At 43.8% G+C, this 19409-nt stretch overlaps 1 protein-coding gene across 1 annotated transcript in view; it reads left to right on the top strand.

Annotated features, from left to right (window-relative positions):
- The first annotated feature begins 1600 nt into the window (after positions 1–1600).
- Positions 1601–19409, top strand: part of fstl1b (follistatin-like 1b) — a 30324-nt gene continuing 12515 nt past the window's right edge. The window contains exons 1-2 of the mRNA XM_077002606.1: positions 1601–1737; positions 1849–1905. Coding sequence (XP_076858721.1) covers positions 1735–1737; positions 1849–1905 — 60 coding nt within the window. The 5' untranslated portion in view covers positions 1601–1734. The remainder of the gene's footprint in view (positions 1738–1848; positions 1906–19409) is intronic.

Below are 19409 nucleotides of genomic sequence, written 5' to 3' on the forward strand. Positions count from 1 at the left end.
CATGTGGTAATCAAATGCAGCTTTGAAAGGCCTTGCCGTGCCCAGGAGTCATTACCTATCTAAGGTTTGGCACAGGTCAGTGCCCATCACTGAAAGGTATAATTAAGGACTCCATAGAGGATGAAAGTAGTAACCATCTGCACTATTTATTTCTGTTCAATTTCTCTTCTATTCCTGTCACCTACAGTGAGAACTGACAGTTAGGTGGGCCTACGCATGGTATTCTCCGCTATTCTATGTACCAAACAGGGCTGACTTTTAAAAAGTAAACAATAAACCATACTTCCTGGAGGTGGACTTGGTCTTTAAATGCTGCCAGTATGTGATTCTATTAAGCGTATAACAGAGCCTTCATGTGTGTATATCTGTGCGTGTGCTTGTGTGTGTTTGTGAGTGTGATGCAGCTGCAACAACTGTCCTCTTGAATATCTCATCGCATTAAATCAGAGGATGACACAGAACCGAGCAGCCCAGCCGTCTAACGAGACTTGAATCTGCTGTGCACCTGCCTGTGTCCTGGAGCCCATTTGTGTTTGAATGAAAGAAAGCAGGTAATATTACATCCCTGTCTGCAGGCGCACTTCAAACACTTCCAATCTAACGGTAGATCTGAAGATGTCACTTTTATTTATCACATGGATTGTGATAGAAAACACTGCATTAAAACAACATTGCATAACATATACCATCACACAACTGCCAATCCTTATTATACTGTATGATCAAAACATGGCATGATTCATCCAGTGTTCGATGTTGCAAAATAAAATAAGAATGCCTAACGATGCTCCTGTTTTTAAAAGCAGCTGCCCACTGTAGTAATTGTATTTGATTATTGCTTTAACGTTCATGGTCTATTTTAATCAGTCAAAACAAAATGTTTTCCCCATCACCAGCTACCTCTCCGCCTGGAAACACAACATCTAAAATGTGTTGTGGGCACATGGGAACATGGGAACTCATCAATTAACTTGACACAACTATAGCACTATAGTAAACTCCTATTACGTTTACTTAATGTTTTATTGCTGTACCTGTGCGACGTCCTCTGGGAAGCACTTCATATTGGACTACCAACCCCACATGCTTTCCTCTGTCGTCTGATGTGTGTGGATATTGTGAGACATGTAGTGCAGTAATATATAGATAATTAAAAAACTTATTTAGCGGTAGAACTCATGATAGAACACGAAAGCAGTTATTTGTAAGAATAAAAGAAAATTTATACAAAAAATAAATGTTTCAAAACAAAAATGATCAATAAGATTTGAAATCCGCGTGTTTCTAAAGACATTATCAAATTCTGATAGCTGACACGTTAAACACATATAGCGTAAGAATTAAAACCTGTTAATCTAGAGTATATTGACATTTCTAAAGCAAAATATCACACATTAACACTCAATCTTTCTGAGGGTCAGTGGATTTTGATTTGTGTGTGTGTGTGTGTGTGTGTGTGTGTGTGTGTGTGTGTGTGTGTGTGTGTGTGTGTTTTTGTGTGTGTGCGTGCGTGTGTGTGTGTGCGCGCGCGCGCGTGTATGCGCCTTCGGTTCGAAGCATTTTCATTGGCCACATCCTACGGGAAAAGGAGGTGTCTTGGCAGACGGAGGAGACCCACCGACCTAGTGCGGATTCCAGAGCGCTGGCCGAATTTCCTGCAATCACTGTTCTCAGCTCACACACAGCAGACGGCGCGTTTCTTCTCTCCACAACCTAGGCGGAGCGGCTCGCAAAATGGTGAGTAGACTAAATCGACACGTTCCTTTACGTCTGAAACATGCTTATTAGTTTTCTGCCATTCCAATTACTCCTAATAATGTTTTATTATTTTCTCTCCGCCCGCTACAGATGTTTGGAAGTATCCCCGCTGTGCTCTTGCTTGCCGTACTTTGCTGCTATGCCGAGGTAAGTTGCAAGAGAGAATTTCACCGTGCGTGAAATAAGTTGCATCGTATGTCGCGTCAGGATAAAGAAGCTAGGCTAACTCGCAAAACTCTCAATTATTATGTTAACAATAATTCCTGTCGTTCTCCTGTCTTCATATTTACTTGCCATTCCCTCGAATAATTCACTAGTTCTTTACACCATCTCGGTTTGATAGGAAAATGAATAATGTTTACACGTAATGTTCACATAATGAAACCGTTACGAAGGCAGTAATGAGTAACGTGGGTGTATTCCTAACTCGGGATGCAGAAGACGGATCAGCCCTCCTGAAGACACACGCAGACCTCCAAGAATGAGGAAGTGCGTTAGTGTTAGTCCAGTCCAGATCAGCCTGGGAGCAGGAACTGTGGCACGAGGTTACACATTCAGGCGGATGCACTTTACCAGAGACGCTCTGGCTGTTGCTAATTTCAGCCTTCAGATGAGATTTGGATGCTATCTGTTCGCTTCTGTTGCCTCCAATGCCTTGTCACACTGAGTGGTGCCCAGTTATGAGGCCTTGCAAACAGCAAAAGGAAAGGTTAAGGCACTTAACGAGAGAACCTAAATAGAAAAGGGCCACGTTTTGGCCTATAGCTGTTGTTGTTGTTGTTGTTTTTGCTGTTGTTTTCCTCTTCAAGGCTGAATCAAATGCTGTTTTTCTTGCTGCCAAGGTTTCAGTGTTCCGTCACATTTGTTTTGAAAAGTCTGTCAATTCACATTTTATTGTTTTTGTTTACATGGAAATGGACAATATAGAAACATTTTCTGATATTTTGAAAATGTTTCTAACATTCTTCAAATGTTCCAGTGTAGCTGTAGTGGTGACATTTAAAAAAATATTATTCTGCCTGTTCTCCTTCCTTTTACATAAGCGTAATCTTTGCTTTAACAGAGAATCTGAGTTGAGTGGTAGCCTGTGTTAAATTAAGAGCTTTCTGTGAGCTCAAGGCCCATTCCACAGACTTTCTGCATTAAATGTAGAGAGAAATGGTAGAGAGGTTGATAAAACATTTAAAACGAGACAAGGGCTGTAGAACCTCTTAATTCACCACTAGCCTTTCCCCCTCCGCACACTTTAAGCGTTCCAGGGTTATTGCATATGTTCCCAGCTTGTACTGGGCCAGTGGCAGATTTGCAGCCTGTCAGAAAGCACCTTCCCCCGAGGTATGATGGGTAGCTAACGTGAGCATGTTCTTAGAAGGTGTCAGCCCAAATGAAACCCCACTGTTTTAACCCCTCTATGAGCTCCAGTTCCTTCCAACAAGCTACACACACACACACACACACACACACACCAAAACACATTTTAAGATGACGTGGTGTCTAAGGAAAATCTGTAGGAGAGATGTATGGCATATAGAGGAAAGTGCAGGAAAGAGCAGGGTTGTGTGATTTTTTATTGTGATTTGCATTTATGTGTGTATAACACCCCTTTCCATGATCCACGATGAAATCTGTGTGTGCCTTATAGTTTAACTCTAGACTTGGATGTGAATTTACATGGGTGTAGTTGAGTATGCACAAACACTGCCAGCCAGCAGTCCTTGAGAGACTGAGTGGTTTTCCTCCCCCAGCTTGAGAATATAAAATAAAGAGGTTTTTTGCAGAGGTTTCTACAGACATGACAAACATACAGTATTTTGAAAGCGTGGTCATGTTGGTATGGGTATGTGTGCTTACACTGAGAGAAGGTAATCTACAAATGCGTGTTTACAGTGTAGTAGTGTAGTCTCTTTATAATATAGTGTAGTATAGCATATAGATGTCTTTATTGTGTCCTAGTAATATAGCATAAAAGCTTAAACTAAGCATAGAAGGGAAGAGAGAGAGATGGTGAGTAAATTAGTGGCCGTCCACCCTACACTCTAAACTGTTATCCCTTCATAAGCTCCTGCTTAAAAGAATCCATCCCAGTGGGAGTGAGATACAGAGGAACAAATGAGATGGGAGGAGAGATATAAATGGGGGGAAAAGTGATAAAACGATATTTGTTGGGGGCTGAAATGGAGAAAAGAGATGGAGGCTAGAGTTCAGGGCCGGGAGAGAGACATGTGGGCTGAGAGAGATGGACACAGAGAGATGGACAAAGAGAGATGGAAGGAAGTCTGAGAGAGAGAGAGGACATGGAGACAGAAAGTGCATTAGCTGTCCCTGGAGGTTAGCATGCCCCTGACGTTCAACGCCAGTCCATGATAAGTAATGAGCTCCCATGTTCACTGTAGAGGGCTTCCCAAGATGCTCTCCTGCCATTATACCTGGTCATGATTCACGTGGCTGTGTCATAGTGACCTACATAGACATTACCACTCAGAAAACCCCCACACCCCCACCGAGACACAGCTGTGAGCCTACAGGGGGGCAGCTTTGAAGGACAGTCTCACCCCCTAAGGGACTGGGCCCTATCGTGTTTCATCAAAGCCAAAAAAGATGTGCCGGCCCTGTTTGTCATCTTACTGGCATGAAGTCCTATACTTACTGTGCTAACAAATGTGTTTCGTTGGTTCTCCTGCAGACCGTTCCATCCGGGAGAGGAGAATGCAGTCCGCAGGCTGTTTGCTCTCCGAGCTTTGAGTAGTTGTCCACGGTCAGATCCTGGCTACAGAGGACGAAGCACTGCTCTCTGGGGCAGTACATGGCCTAGTTATACGAACAGCACATGTGCAGGAGGGGCGCAGAGCTCACCAGTGTGAGCTGATGGGTCTGGAGGGTGTAATCAGGCCCAGAGCACCGGGGCCGTGGCAGGGGAAGCGTGTTGGGGCACTAGAGTGCAGTAGAGGGCACATGTATGTATCCAATCAGCTCCACTTCCTGTTGTTTATCCCTGGTTCTAGCTCATCCTCGCACTGAGATAAATGACTGTTCTGTGGACCATCGCACTGATATTCTTTTAATATCGCTCCTTTACCATCTGTTGTCCTCTCTCTCTGTCTCTCTCTCTGTCTCTCTCTCTCTCTCTGTGTCTCCCTCTTTCTCACACACACACTCTCGTATATAACTGTGTAGTACTTGGTTTTATGCTAGTGTCTTACTGCCTTGGTTTAGTGTGGCCACTTTTAACAGGGCTAAAGCAGAGAAAGCGTGAGAGAGAGTGAGACGTGCAGGCTGAGGTTGGTGGATAATGAGAACAGGAGGATGGAGAGACTGAGGAATGAATGGAGAAGAGGAAGATGAGAAGACGAGTTTTCTATTTCAGAGAGCTGGTGGGAGGTTATGGTGGAGAGACAAGGAAACTAGAACAGAGGCAAAGCCTACTAACACAGATCCAAATCGTCATGCCGTCTCACTACGAGCGCGTTTTTGGCATTTTTTTTCTTCTACTCTATTTCATCTTTATCTATCCCTGTGCCTCCTTCATTCACTCCTCACTGAGCCTCTTGTTCCTTTGAGACTGTTGATTGGTGTGTAAGTGTGCAGTCGCTTGCCTGCAGCACATTATCATCTGTATGTTGCCGTTTCTATCTCTTTCACCTACACTGGGGATGGGGATCTGAAGAGAAATTACTTCAAAGATCTTAGAGAAAGTGTGAAACTTTTAGGGTTTGGGACTGTTATTCCAAAACTATGTTTATTTAGGAGCTGGCAATGGTATAGTAATCTTACTGGTCCGTGCCTCATGAATAACATTAGCATAACGTGTGGATGATTTCTAAGGGAGTAAAAGTGTTGCTTATGGCTTGCTGTCCTTCGGATTGGTGCATTGGCCTCCATGCAGAAAGCAGCTCAGCTGTCCTGTGCTGCACAGTGTGAAGAAGGTTATTGTGAAGAATTGGGTCTGGAAACAAGCAGTGTTCCTTCTGCAAACACACGTCAGCCATTAGTGAGACATTCCCCTAGAGCAGCCCCCTTACTCCCCACCCCCCTGAGAGGAATGCTGTCTGGGGGAGCTCTGGGGGAGCCTGCGAAAGATCTCAGTGACCACAAAACCTAGGACAGAGAGAGAGAGAGAGAGGAAAGATGGCTGGCTATGGATGTAGAAGGAATAAACCTACTGGCGTTCAGCCTGGGAAAATTCAGAAAGTGAGATGGAGGACAAATGGAGATGAGGCGGATGGATCCACCATGAGTGAAGGAGAGAGAATGAGAAAAAGAGTGAAGACAACTGCCTTCTCAGAAAGTGCGAGAAGAAGGACAAAAAAAAGAAAGAGTGTACAGTTAATGTACAGATGATGAAAGAGGAAACGTAGTGTGAAAGGGAGCGTCTGGGTGACAGGCTGCAGTCTGGCTGCCTGCCGCGTACCGGCTTTTTCCAACGCCCCACACCCAGACCCTGCCACTGCACTGCTGCACCGCCAGCAAAATGGCCTCCCAAAGGAGCATGGAGGACCTACGCCTTCCGTTGGAGACAGTGGAGGCAGTGCACGCACACTGATGTAGGTTCTTTAACCGGACAGGCTTACTGGTACAGCTTGCTGTCCGAATGAAACAAGATGGAGCAACTGGCAAAGACCTGCAACATGCTTGGTTGCCCATCCTGCATTTGAGACTCTAGCAAGTATAGGGGTTAATCCCCTGACTCACGGGCCGTTATACTTGGACTAATTAGCATACAAGGACCTGCTCTTCAAGGGTTCCTCCACGCTCCCACACCCTCCCCATTTTGATGCCTTTGTCCCAGTGTCATTCCAAACTCCTTCCCGACGTTCCGACTTGGAATGCCTGGGGCGGCAGAAAGGGGTGACATCACGCTGTAATGACATTCCATTCAGATGAAGGACACAGGAAGACAAAAAGAGGACATCACTGTTCTTTTCAAAGTGTCGTGTTTTGCGTCTGAGAGGCTAGCGTGAAAACAACAGGGACTCCGAAAAAAGGGGACCCACCGCAGAGACACGGAGAGGGGACAGTGTCACTCCCGTTTGATTTTCCCTCCTCTCTCAATGTCTCTGCATCCCAGTCCATTCAGTTCCATACGGTCTGTGTAGTGTTATTTTTTTTTCTATTGTGGGCATAGTCAAAGAAAAAAATGATTTGCAGAAATCCGGTTCCAGACCCCCTACTGAGCAAGCCAAGGGCTGCAGCAAGGAAATGTGGTGCTAGGGATCAAACGAGGAGCCCATCCACCTCTGGGTAACTCACCACTGGGATAAAGTGGGTGGCTGTGAAACAGACGTGAGAGGGATGGATGCACGTTTACACGGCTGAGATTAAAAGGCGGAGATCAAATTGTACGGAGCGGAGATCTGAGAGACAGCCCGTTGTCCGATGTCAAAGGTCTATTAAGGAACTACTGGTTGTATTTTTGACACACAAGATGTCAGAGACATATCAAAGTGACGGGTAGAAGTTTTCTTTGAATTAAGGTGGACACACAAGATTAAGGAGAAGGTTTGGAGTTCACGTGGCAGGCAACAGTACAATAAGCTGTTTGGCAACGTGAGAATTAGGAGTGCACAAGGAACACGTGAGCCAGAGCGTCGGGTGACGTGGACCTAGGCCAGACGTCTGCAGCAGGCAGGTGAGCAGCCCATGCAATGCAGTGGGTTGAAACGAGACATCTAGCAGGTGTTGGCCAGGGAACCAGAAGAGCTGTATCAGAAACAGCATAGCAGCATCTCACACCTCCATCCCATGGTGGGCAGTGCACACCATGCTCCTTTAAGCATGTTACGCTGGTGAAGAATAGAGCCAGTTGTGCTTGTCTGACTGACCTCATCCAGCATATTTATAGTGGCATAAATACATACCTCATGGGTTAAAGGGGGTTATGTATTGAGAATGGCTCAATAGAAGGGCTACAGTCTGTAATTGAACACATGTAAAACATACCTACTTAACATTGTAAGTGTGGAATACGATTCAAATCGCAGTCTGTAATGTGCTGGTAATTCAGATTTCCCCTTTCCTTATGTGGGAGTCAGGTGTGATGAGAAAGTGGCTGACAGAACTGTTTAGTCAACAACCAGTCAGTACAAAATCCAGAACTGGATCTGGATGTGGCCATTACTGAAGCGTGGTTGTGATTTAGTGCTGGGTGACTTTATCTGTATAAATTTGCTGCACATTTAATGTGGACACAGGAATAACACTGTGTGGACATGGTTTTCTTGCTCACTTTACCAAATGTATGTGTTGGTATTCTGATGGAGCCAGGAGCTGTGAGGAGTCTGGATGACAGTTCAGATGAGAAATTGCTAAAAATCGCTGAAAGTAAAGTGCAGTGCAAATAACAATTATTAACTCTGTCTCAAGGAAACATGAGCTGCCAAATCCACAAGTTACATGTATTTTGCATTCATGGTAAATGTTAATGTATTTGTGACATCTTGTACAGATGATGGGTCATTATTAAAATGGAATGTCAAGAAATCTGTGATTTTTAGGATGATTTGTCAGAACTTGTGTCTCCTCCGTTTGGGACATAAACGTCTGGCTGTACATAGCACACTCTGGACAATGTAGTTCTGTTGCAGGTAAAGAGTCATAGTCATAGTTTCTTTGATACAAATAACCAAGAGCTCTGGCCTGAGACAAACCTAGCGGGAAGAATATGTGACAGGAGTACCAGTATATCCTTTTGTTCACCTACCCCTCCCATTTTTTTTCTCTGGACTTTAGTATAGTCTCTTTCCTCAATCTCTGACTCTCTCTTTTCTCTGTCTTCCCAACTAACTCTCTAATATATGTCTGTCTGTCTTTCTCTTTGTCACTCTCTCTGTCTGGGTCACCCCCCTCTCTCTTTTCCCATCCTTCTTCTTCCTCCGTTCCCTCCCTCTCTCAATTGGAAGCATATGTGTTGAGTTGGAGAGGCATTTTTTAGGGGAATGAATCACTCAACTGTTAGATCATTTGTTGCATTTGTTGGAGAATTGCTCATGGGTTCAGTACTCGAGCTTGTTGAGGGAAAGAGAAAATGAACCAGTGGAAAAAAAACAAGAAATTAACAACAGGCACTTGGAAAAAGACTACAAGCACATGATGTCACATATACACTGAAGAACACATAGCTGATAGTTAGGAATGACATCATCCTTTAAAATATCAAGTACACACAGGCACACACAAACACACGCAGACATCCTCTCACCATGATTCTTCTGCACCCCTTCAACACATGCAGGTGGATCAGATTTCACTGCTCAGCTGTCTTGGTGTGCAAACAAAATGGCGTCTGTGCCAGACTCTTGAGTGCCCTGTAGAAGACTGAGCACGTTCTCACACAGTACGCATATTGCAATGCTGTTTTCTCAAATTTCAGTGATGGTTTAGTTTGTAACTTTATTCTCCACATCTATATCCACATCACATTTATTTAGTCAGAATGTTAAAAGTTGACAATAATTGAAAGTGAATTGCCACATTGTTAGTTTTAAGCAAAATGATGTCGTGATAATTGGTGGCTTGCAGTTACATGGGCTACAACACACACACACACATACACACACTAAGGGCGTCATTGTAAAAAGAGACACATGATCTTCTATTACAGCTGAAGCACGCTGTGTCCTCTTGTATTTAATACATTGCTGTTGTGTCTCTCTGCTTAGTCAGCCATGTTCTTCAGGATCCTCTCACTGACCCACTGCATTGCTTCATGTTTTCCAGAGTCTCAGTGCACATCCTTTCATTTCACTTTAATTTAATTTTTTCGTAAATAAAGTAGCTGTAGAAACTTAGTGCCTGTGTGGTGTCACCATGGTAATAGTGCCAGTCATGTTTGACAGGCCTGTTTGTTAAGTCACCCGGAGCTGGGGAAGTTAGAAATGCAGGACAAATGTGGAATGTGCCATCATTCATTCTCTCTCTCTCTCTCTCTCTCTCTCTCTCTCTCTCTCTCTCTCTCTCTCTCTCCATTCATTTTCACCCAGTTGGTCACGTCTGCTCTCAGTTTTCCTCCTGTAAATTGTTTTTTGTTTGACTTCTCTCATACTGTGTGTGTGCGTATGTGTGCGTGTGTGAGTGTGTGTGTGTGTGTGTGCGTACACATTCACGGAGTGTTCCAGAACTATGGACAGGCAAGTCAGTAAACACTAGTCTGTCTATACAGAGGCCAGTGCAAACCTCTGAATTTGGTTTTTGCTTTTAGCTGTTTTAGAAACGAAACAAGAAAAGAATTGAATCAGATTATGTGCAAGTGCATGTTTGCAAGTTTGTGTGTGTGTGTGTGTGTGTGTGTGTGTGTGTGTGTGTGTGTGTGTGTGTGTGTGTGTGTGTGTGTGTGTGTGTGTGTGTGTGTGTGTGTTAGATATGTAACTCCACTTCTTACATGTGCTTTCATTCCAGCTGCAGCCTGTTGAGGATTCAATAACTGGTGCTGACGATGCTGGTAGAGCCCTTCAGTCGTGCCACTGTCTGCCCCGCCCCTCAGTGCTCATTAGCAGGAGCCTTCTGGCAGGCTAACGGTTAGCACACACACTACCAGCAGGGCTAATTGGCTAGCTTGTTAGCTGGTGAGTCCACTCGGAGCACGAGCTGAGCAGGGCAAATCTCTCCGGATGTGTGCATGCTGAAGTTGATGAATCGCATGCAGATCAATGCAGTGGGGTCTGGGGAAAGGGCTAATGGTGTTTATAACGAGAGCCTTCAGTTTGAAGAACCGATTTACAGCTAGTGAATCACTGAGTTACACACTGTATATATATATATATATATATATATATATATATATATATATATATATATGTGTGTGTGTGTGTGTGTGTGTGTGCGTACAAAAAATTTATAATTCCTTTAACATTATTTGTACCACACACACACATATTCTGGCAGGTGCTAGTTTACTCAGGAACTTTGTCACTCTTTCTCATTCATACTTGAATAACATCATTCATGGTGACATTTTTGCTTGTTGTGCATAGACACATGTCTTCTCTCACTGCACTGAACCGTTGATATCAGCACATAACTGTTTTGCAGAAAGTGTGACATTTGCTGGACAGTTATAGATATGCAAATTATCCTGTTCAGGTGTTGAGACATTAGTGACTGGTGGAACCACGCTGACGGTCTCAGGTAAACACAGTCAGGAAGAAGTAACAGAATACTAGTGAGGTCTCTTTCTGTGGTCTCTGGGAGTCTGAGTTCCCTGTGTGTGGTGCGCTAATCAAACTCTATATTTAATATTTGAGTTATTAAAGAAAAGCAGTGCATCCTCAAGCTCCCAATTCACAACGACTCTCATCAGCTCAAGAGCCTCATTTATCGCTACTCAGCGCTGTGTGCAGAAACATAATGATGCCTTCAACTGTAAAAGCTTTAGGGAGAACATGAAACATCTGAGAGTGGTGTGGGAATGAAAATCCTGTCCTTACTTTCTTTTGTTCTCTTGCAAATCTGAGGACTGTGTGTGTGTGTGTGTGTGTGTGTGTGTGTGTGTGTGTGTGTGTGTGTGTGTGTGTGTGTGTGTGTGTGTGTGTGTGTGTGTGTGTGTGTGCGTGCGTGCGTGCGTGCGTGAGAGAGAGAGAGAGAGAGAGACTGTTTCTTGGAGTTTAGTGGCTGGCTGCAGTGGCCTGTAGATGCTGCTAGCATGAAGTGAATGGAATGAAGGCCACCACCTCAACCATAAATAGACACCTGGATATGTATCAGCCTGCATTTGTGAGCAGCTACTATGACCTCATCCTCTCTGTCTCTCTCTCTCTCCTTTTCTTTTTCTTGTGCTCTCAATCTCTAATTTAAGTTTGTTCAGTTTTTCAAATGTTTTCACTCTGACACAAGCATTTTTTTTTACCTTTGATATCATTTATTTTACAGCTTTTGCTCTTGGCCACAGTGAGTGAAGTAACCGAGCTTCCTGCTCTTAGGCAGCTTTGGACTGGCTCATTTTATTTGAGCCTGAAGTAAAGATTTTAGATTAGCTTGACCTAAGAAGAACAAGAGACCCTTCATCAGACCAGATCCAAGTCCAGCTCTCTAATTGTAGTCAGATGTTCCACTAGTTCCACTAGTGAGAGCCATACAGTGCAGTAATGTTCTCTGTAATTAGAGTTAAAATTCTGAGTTGTGCCTGATAGACACACTGCCTGTTGCTAATCTGCATTGAGCTATACAGTGAAGCCCCACCCCAGTTGAAATGATGTGTAGTCTTTCTGTAGAGAATTTTCTCCTTGCTGTGGATATTAAGATTAAGACTACATTATCATAATTAAAGAGACTGGAGTTTGTTCATTCCAGAGAGTTAATTACGGCAGTTTCAGCGTTCCTCGGTGGACTGACAATTCTGTCCAGCTGAAAGGTGTTTGCTGTAATGCACTTCGCGGAGAGATAGCATTAGCCCGGCTGCCTTGTCAGCTCCTTACAGAAACACTTTTTAATTAGTGTGCAGCTCATCTGGTTAGAACTGATTTCCCAACTGTAAAGCTGGACTGACATTTCACTTTCACTTTTCTCTCCCTTCAGAAATGCAGAGTGCTTTTTTTCTGTCGCATGTGCACTAGCAAGTGATTTTGACGTCACGTACAATAACAAGCATTTTTACATGCCTTTACATTTTTTTTTTACATCCCTTTTGTTTTCCTGTCTGACATGACGTGTCTGGCGGAGTCCTCAAACCCCCCCGCGGAGAGACGCGGCTGTTCTCCGTGTCTCCTGTGGAGCCAGAGTGGCTTGGTGTTGCCGTGTAGTCTGGGAGCTGTTCTGAGGTCAGCTGCTGGAGGAGTTTCTGGTTCCCACTGAGCTCGTAATGAGAGTGAGCAGAGAGCAGCAGGGCACCTGGAACGTGCGCGCGTGCTCGGGGGCCGGAGCCGCGGCGGGGGCCTGGTGAGCAGCTCCTTCATCAGGACGATTCCTGCTTGCGCTGCACTTGTTCTCACTTAGTGCTTCACCACTTTGTCCTTATTTATTTATTTATGTGCTGTGTGTTTCCTCCAGTGTGTTATTGGAGGCAGATTTATTATTTATTGCTGTGTTATTAGCACGTTAGCGCATTTTCTTGCCCTGCTTCGACAACAGCAGCAGTGATGATGACGGTAATGGCTGCTATTACGCTAACGGGACGGCTCTTTTGCTTGGAAATGTGTAGGAGAACGAGACGGGATGCTTTAGGCTTTAGCCGGACGAGTGTGGCCTCCTGAGGACTGTAATGGAGAAGGAGAGGGGGAGAGGGTTTTTTAAGGGGATGAAGAGAAGAGCACAGGCTTGCATTTTTATAACACGAAGCATTTTATAGAGTGTTAGGTCAGGACACCTGCAGAAACCTCAAAAAACAACTCCAACCCCTCTCCAGTTCTTTCCCATCTCCATCTGAATGCACTATTCCATACACAAGGGCTATATGATTCAGACTGGTTAATGTATTCGATATAATGAAACACATGCCAGTGCCTCGCAGTGTGTCCAAGGTCCCTCGATATGGTCAGGTTTAATATTTGCTTGTGTTTTCATATTTTTTTTTATGTTGCATTCACAACTGATCAAAAGGCCCACAGCAACGAGAGAACTCCACGTATCTGGAGCAACTGAGATCGACATGCTCAAAGCATACAGTAAACATGTAGTGATTTGTTAGAGGGCTGCTCTGGGTATTGGAGCCTTTATATTGCAACAATCAATTCTGCAATATTAACCAACATGCACTGTATTGCACCACCTCAAACTGCACCATCAATATATACAATCCTCCATTCCCTCTGCGGGTTTCCTTTCCTCCTGTCTAAACACCTCTCTAATTCCCACACCTTCCTTTAGACTTGATCCCATCTCCTGATCACCAGTGCACAGAAACCTGCTCTCCTGGGCCTAATTTAAAGTATTCAGTGGAGACGGAAGGCGTTATCAGGGCAGAGACCAGATGGGGAAGCAGTGAAGTAAAGGAGAGAGGGAGATGGAACTTAAAGAAAGGCCTGAAAGAAAGAATTCATTTTAGGTGACACAGATAGACAGACATTTTGAGAATGGCATTAAAGATCTGGGAACGTCTGCGAAGACAGTAAAGCATTAGTGTCTGATTGACAGAGAGCAGGTCTTCTCACAATATTTCCTGCAGGAGATCAAGAGAGAAAAGTGAATCGCGTCACATATTTACACTGACACATGTGAAAAGTTCATGTAGAGTCAATTTTCTAGCAACTTAAACTCATCAGTCATCATATTGCACATTGGTCAATATGTTATTAGAAAATCATAAGGCCATCTCTGGACTCACAGCTGTTCAGTGATGGAAGCTCGGGAGAGGTGATCAATAATGTGACGTTATTTATAGCCTATAGCTTCATTGATTACCACAGCCTAAAATGTAATTCCACTGCTGAGCTTGCTGAACGACCTTACAAAAGATTGGGTTTAGATTGGGTTTAGTTGCTTGTTAGCTGCGATGCAGACTGTTGAGAAAGGAGTGGATTGGCAGAGCTACCTGTCGCTATAGATGTGCTACACTGAAGCTGAACTCTGACGTCCAAGCGTGAAGACTCCAATGAGGATGCGCATAACTGAAGTCTCGGTTTCTCTCAGGCACCATCCTTTAATTAAAGCTGCTACTGTCTCCCTCCCTCTCAGTCTCTCCTGCCCTCATCTCTCTCCCTCCTGATCTATTTTCTCTTTGGTCAGTCCAACCCTCTCTCCTTCCTCGTCCTCCTCCTCCTCCTCTACTGCGCTGCTCACTGTGTTCCTTTCTTTCCGTCATCTCTTCTTTAGTCTCTGGATCTGCTGTGGTTTGGGTCACAGTCTGCCAGAGGCAGGTTGCTTTTACCTCATGCAGCAGCAGGGGCTCAGTCTGACAAGAGAGAGTGAGGGTGAGGAAGAGAAAGAGAGAAAGGGAGAGTGAGAGAGAAAGAGAGAGAGAAGGAAAGCCAGAGATTCAGACCAGGATCCAGCACTCTAATACCATACGCTGTGGAATGGTGTGGTTTTAAATACCTTAATGTGATGTGTATTGGGCTCTACAATGTTTTTGTTGCTAAAAGCATGACGTCCGTGGACCACATTACCCATAATTACCCTGTAGTTCATTAGTATTGAGATTGTTCTGTCGGTCCATGCATGTAAGGCCAGCAGCTGCAGGCCCTGCAGGCTGGTAATGTACACGGGTTGATCAGCTTAAGACTGTGCAGCGTCTGCAAGTTTCAGTAATCTGCGCAAAACGTGCAACACATACAAAAAATGAGCTGTAGTTCCAGGCGGTGTTTGGCTGAGCTTCAGGACAATCAATGAACATGGTTGACATCACTTTGAACCTGATGTCACTTTGAACCTGGGTCACTATGTAGGTCGGGATGTAGAGGAGGGCCAGGGGCAGAGTGGCCTCGACCACCTGAAAGGCACCTCAGGCCAGGGACCAGAGTTTCTTTCAAGAATGATTGGTATGGGACCAGGTATGGGACCTGTATTGCTGGTTATTAATATTATTTATTCAGAGTGCTTTTCGACATGCCTTTGTTTACATAGTTGTACTGCTGTGCTTATATCTATTGAACAGCTGACTCTTTAGTTGTTTGTACCCCATACTATCTGGGCTCAGATCAATTGTATGTGTAATTGTAGTTACATCTTGAAATCTTGAAATGCTATATGTATGTATAGATTATGTACTCCTATCACTATTAACAAGACTAAGTATTTAGTCTAGGTTTGAAGGGAGATGAAGCTGAATTCAGTGATCAGAACACCAGGAACAGACTCCGACATTCCACGGCATTCCTTTCCATGGGGAATGTTTGCTCTGTCTCTCCCCCTCTCCTCGTCTCTCTTTTCCTTCCTCCATCACCCACTCCAACTCCATCACCCTTTCTCTTTGGCAGAAGAGTGCACAGGCTAAAAAACAGCAACACTGTTCATTCTCCTTTATTGTGTGTGTGTATGCAAATGTATTTGCAGCATGTATGTGTGTATGCACATGTGTGTATGTGTTTCCAAGCCATAGAGAGAAAGACTCAGTGTCCCAGAATGCCACTGGCCTATGGCTGCAGCCATAACTCTTGATATGAACACTGACAGGAAAATGAAAATTAAATAACAGTGCAGCTGGGTTTTGTTGTCCTCTTAGTTTCTGGATCTCTGCACATGTGACACTGCCATTTGCGGCTTTAATGCAGCACTCTGAATTAGGTTCCTTTGCTGGGCTGATTTACTGTGCACCTGTTTTCTATGCTGTCAGCAGGTTGGAAACGTACTACGTTGTGCACTCAAACAACTGACTTTGAAACTTTTATGCTGAAAGATGAAATGGGAGCCAGAGAGTATAGAATTGTTTTGCATTTTATTTGTGGCAGGGTCACGTAAGAGCTGCTGTTGTTCAGAGATACATGGACATGTGGGTATAATATTGGCCGGTTTGCTTGTTATTACTGTAAATAACTGGGTTGGGTTTAATGGCAGTAGGTCACTAAAACTGCAGCCCTCTCGCCCAAATCAACATGCCTCAGAAGAATCAAACCCACCACCACTGAGTTAGTGGTGTAGAGGAACCCCACAGAATCTCTGCCAGAATCAGATAGAAAACGATGTTAAAAGTAAGGGAGTATGAGTTGAGGCCATCCCTGCCCTTGGCTACTGTCCTTCTCTCACATACGGGTTTTATAGACACATTTCACATTCGCCACTTTATAGGCATATTACAGAAAAACCTCTCTAGCTGATCTCAGTGTAAATCACTGTTAACAGTATTGACAGCCAAATGCTGGTGATTTGTGATTGGTCTTCTGAAGTCCTTTCATACATCAGTCTGTGCTGCAGTGCATCTAGTTCTGCATCACAAATTCTGCTTTAAGCCTGGCTGTATAAGTTGAGGCGATAACACCCCCGCCTCCAGTCACACACTTTTGCTGGTGTTTTGCTTGCTCTTCCTGACTGCTTCTTGTGTATTCCTTTAAGAAGGTTGTGTAGTCCTTTAAAAAGGTGTGTAGTGCTTTAGAAGGTTGTGTAGTCCTTTAGAAGATTGTGTAGTGCTTTAGAAGATTATATTGTTCTTTAGAAGGTTGTGTAGTCCTTTAGAAGATTGTGTAGTCCTTTAGAAGATTATATTGTTCTTTAGAAGGTTGTGTAGTCCTGTAGAAGATTATATTGTTCTTTAGAAGGTTGTGTAGTCCTTTAGAAGATTGTGTAGTCCTTTAGAAGATTATATTGTTCTTTAGAAGGTTGTGTAGTCCTTTAGAAGATTGTGTAGTGCTTTAGAAGGTTGTGTAGTCCTTTAGAAGATTGTGTAGTGCTTTAGAAGGTTATGTAGTCCTTTAGAAGATTGTGTAGTCCTTTAGAAGATTATATTGTTCTTTAGAAGGTTGTGTAGTCCTTTAGAAGATTGTGTAGTGCTTTAGAAGGTTGTGTAGTCCTTTAGAAGATTACGTTGTTCTTTAGAAGGTTGTGAAGTCCTTTAGAAGATTGTGTAGTGCTTTAGAAGGTGGTGTAGTCCTTTAGGAGGCTAGGTACATGTTTCTCTCTCTCCTTCTTTGTCTTCGTTTCTCTATCTTTCTGTAACTCTATATCTCTGTATTTTTGTCTCTTTCTTGCTCTCTCTATCTGTCACTCTTTTTCTTTTCCTCTCTCTTTCTGTCTCTATTGCTCCATCTCTTCATTTGTCTGCCATACATGTATACATTTTCAGCCATTGCTGTCAGGTTGCCATAGAAACCCTGAAAGTTATAATTTGCTTCAGCTAAAGTGTGCTTCAGCAATCATTAAGTTAAATGTCAGTTTGATTCTTTCAACTGAGAGGTTTCGATGCTCTAATGTTTCTGCTCTTTCATATTCTCTCCCTCTTCTGGTTACAATTAGAACGGAGCTCCAGATGGGTACTCATATCTGCTCATCTCCAGAGAACGCAGAGCATTTCAGTCTTGGTTTGGTGTCTTTCCGCAGTGCTAACTGCAAGGCTTTTGTTTGAAAGAAAAAAACATTATTTGTGAGATTCCAGTGTTTTTTGCTGTGGTTTTCACCTCCTGTTAGGCTACAGTGTTGTTTGACTGGGATTTAGAACTCTGCTTTAGTATGGAATATGTGTATCTGGTCTAGGGTCCCTGTATCTGCAGTTTGTCTAATCACTCTTCTGTTTTGTTGTGTTGTTTTGTTGTGTTGTGTTTTGTTGTGTTGTTTTGTTGCATTGTTTTGTTGTGTTGTGTTTTCTTGGGCCGGCAAAATTAACAGCTCACAGAACAAAAAAAATCCAGCCTGTGGAAAATTTAATTATTCTGCATGACTCATGAATGGGTGGAAAAGTGTGTGTGTGTGTGTGTGCGTGTGTGTGTGTGTGTGTGTGTGTGTGTGTGTGTGTGTTTGTCTGGGTGGGTGGTGTGTACACTAATTGGAATTAAAATAAGAATAATACACACATGCTGTCTCACTGCGTAGTCATGGGAAAAGAGAAAGAATGCGAACATGTCAAAAACATTTTCTTGTGGAAAACACACACAGACACACATACACACACATACACCCAGCCTCCACCGCCCTTTTAACCCCATGTAACTAAAAATTGACATGAGAGAGACAAGAAAGGTAGAGAATGATGAATAATGCATGCACTTTTCATACCGTATTGGGATGCATAAGACAAACTCAGTTAATCGCACAAAAGTGTGATTATGAAGCTCTTTTTAAATGAAACTCTCGAGACCTACATTTTGCTATGCTTGGATAAAAAAAATAACTTGGCGTAAGAACTTTCTTTCCATAGCCAAGATTAACACAGTTCCACCCAGCATGAAGCTCGACCTAGGGGACATTTCAGAAAGGGTGTGTGTGTGTGTGTATGTGTGTGTGTGTGTGTGTGTGTGTGTGTGTGTGTGTGTGTGCACCCTAAATCTTTACTTCAGGCTCAACTTGTCAGCACATGATTGGCTGCCTCCTGTTCACATGACCAGTGCCGAGTTGTGCAGCGGGGGTTGTCCCAGTACAGGGGAGCAGGGGAGGTGTCACAAAGAAAGAGGGAATGAAAGGAAGCGAAGGGAAGAATGGAAGTATGGAGAAAGGGTGGAAGGCAAAAAACATGAACAGGACAACTGGGCTCTACAGGACTGAAACACATTATAAAAATGTGTCATAAATAAGCGAGAAGAGGTGAAAAACTAAGAGCAAAAAAGTTGCAGCAAAGGACAACGGGGCAGAGAGAGAGAGTGAGGGGGAGGGAAGCCAGCTATTTTCCCTCGAGAGCTGTGTTCCCTCCAGAGCTGTGTTCCCTCCAGAGCTGTGTTCCCTCCAGAGCTGTGTTCCCTCGAGGGCTGTGTTCCCTCGAGAGCTGTGTTCCCTCCAGAGCTGTCTTCCCTCCAGAGCTGTGTTCCCTCCAAAGCTGTGTTCCCTCCAAAGCTGTGTTCCCTCCAGAGCTGTGTTCCCTACAGAGCTGTGTTCCCTACAGAGCTGTGTTACCTCGAGAGGCAGCTAGACGACACCAAGCTGCACACTCCACCTATTTTGCCCACATGGTCAAGAGCTGCCCCGTAGAATAGATGAACTCTCATGTTAAAATTTTGATTCAGTATATATAGTTTACTATGCATAGAATCACTCCACAAACAGTCCTGATTATGTGAAGAACTGGTTTCTTAGCTCCTCACACTCCAGTACTTCATGTTAAGTAGGTAAAAATGATTGTGACTGATCCCAGGTGTGCTTTGCCAGGT

This window comes from Brachyhypopomus gauderio, chromosome 4 (genome assembly GCF_052324685.1).
Source record: "Brachyhypopomus gauderio isolate BG-103 chromosome 4, BGAUD_0.2, whole genome shotgun sequence".
Taxonomy (NCBI): domain Eukaryota; kingdom Metazoa; phylum Chordata; class Actinopteri; order Gymnotiformes; family Hypopomidae; genus Brachyhypopomus; species Brachyhypopomus gauderio.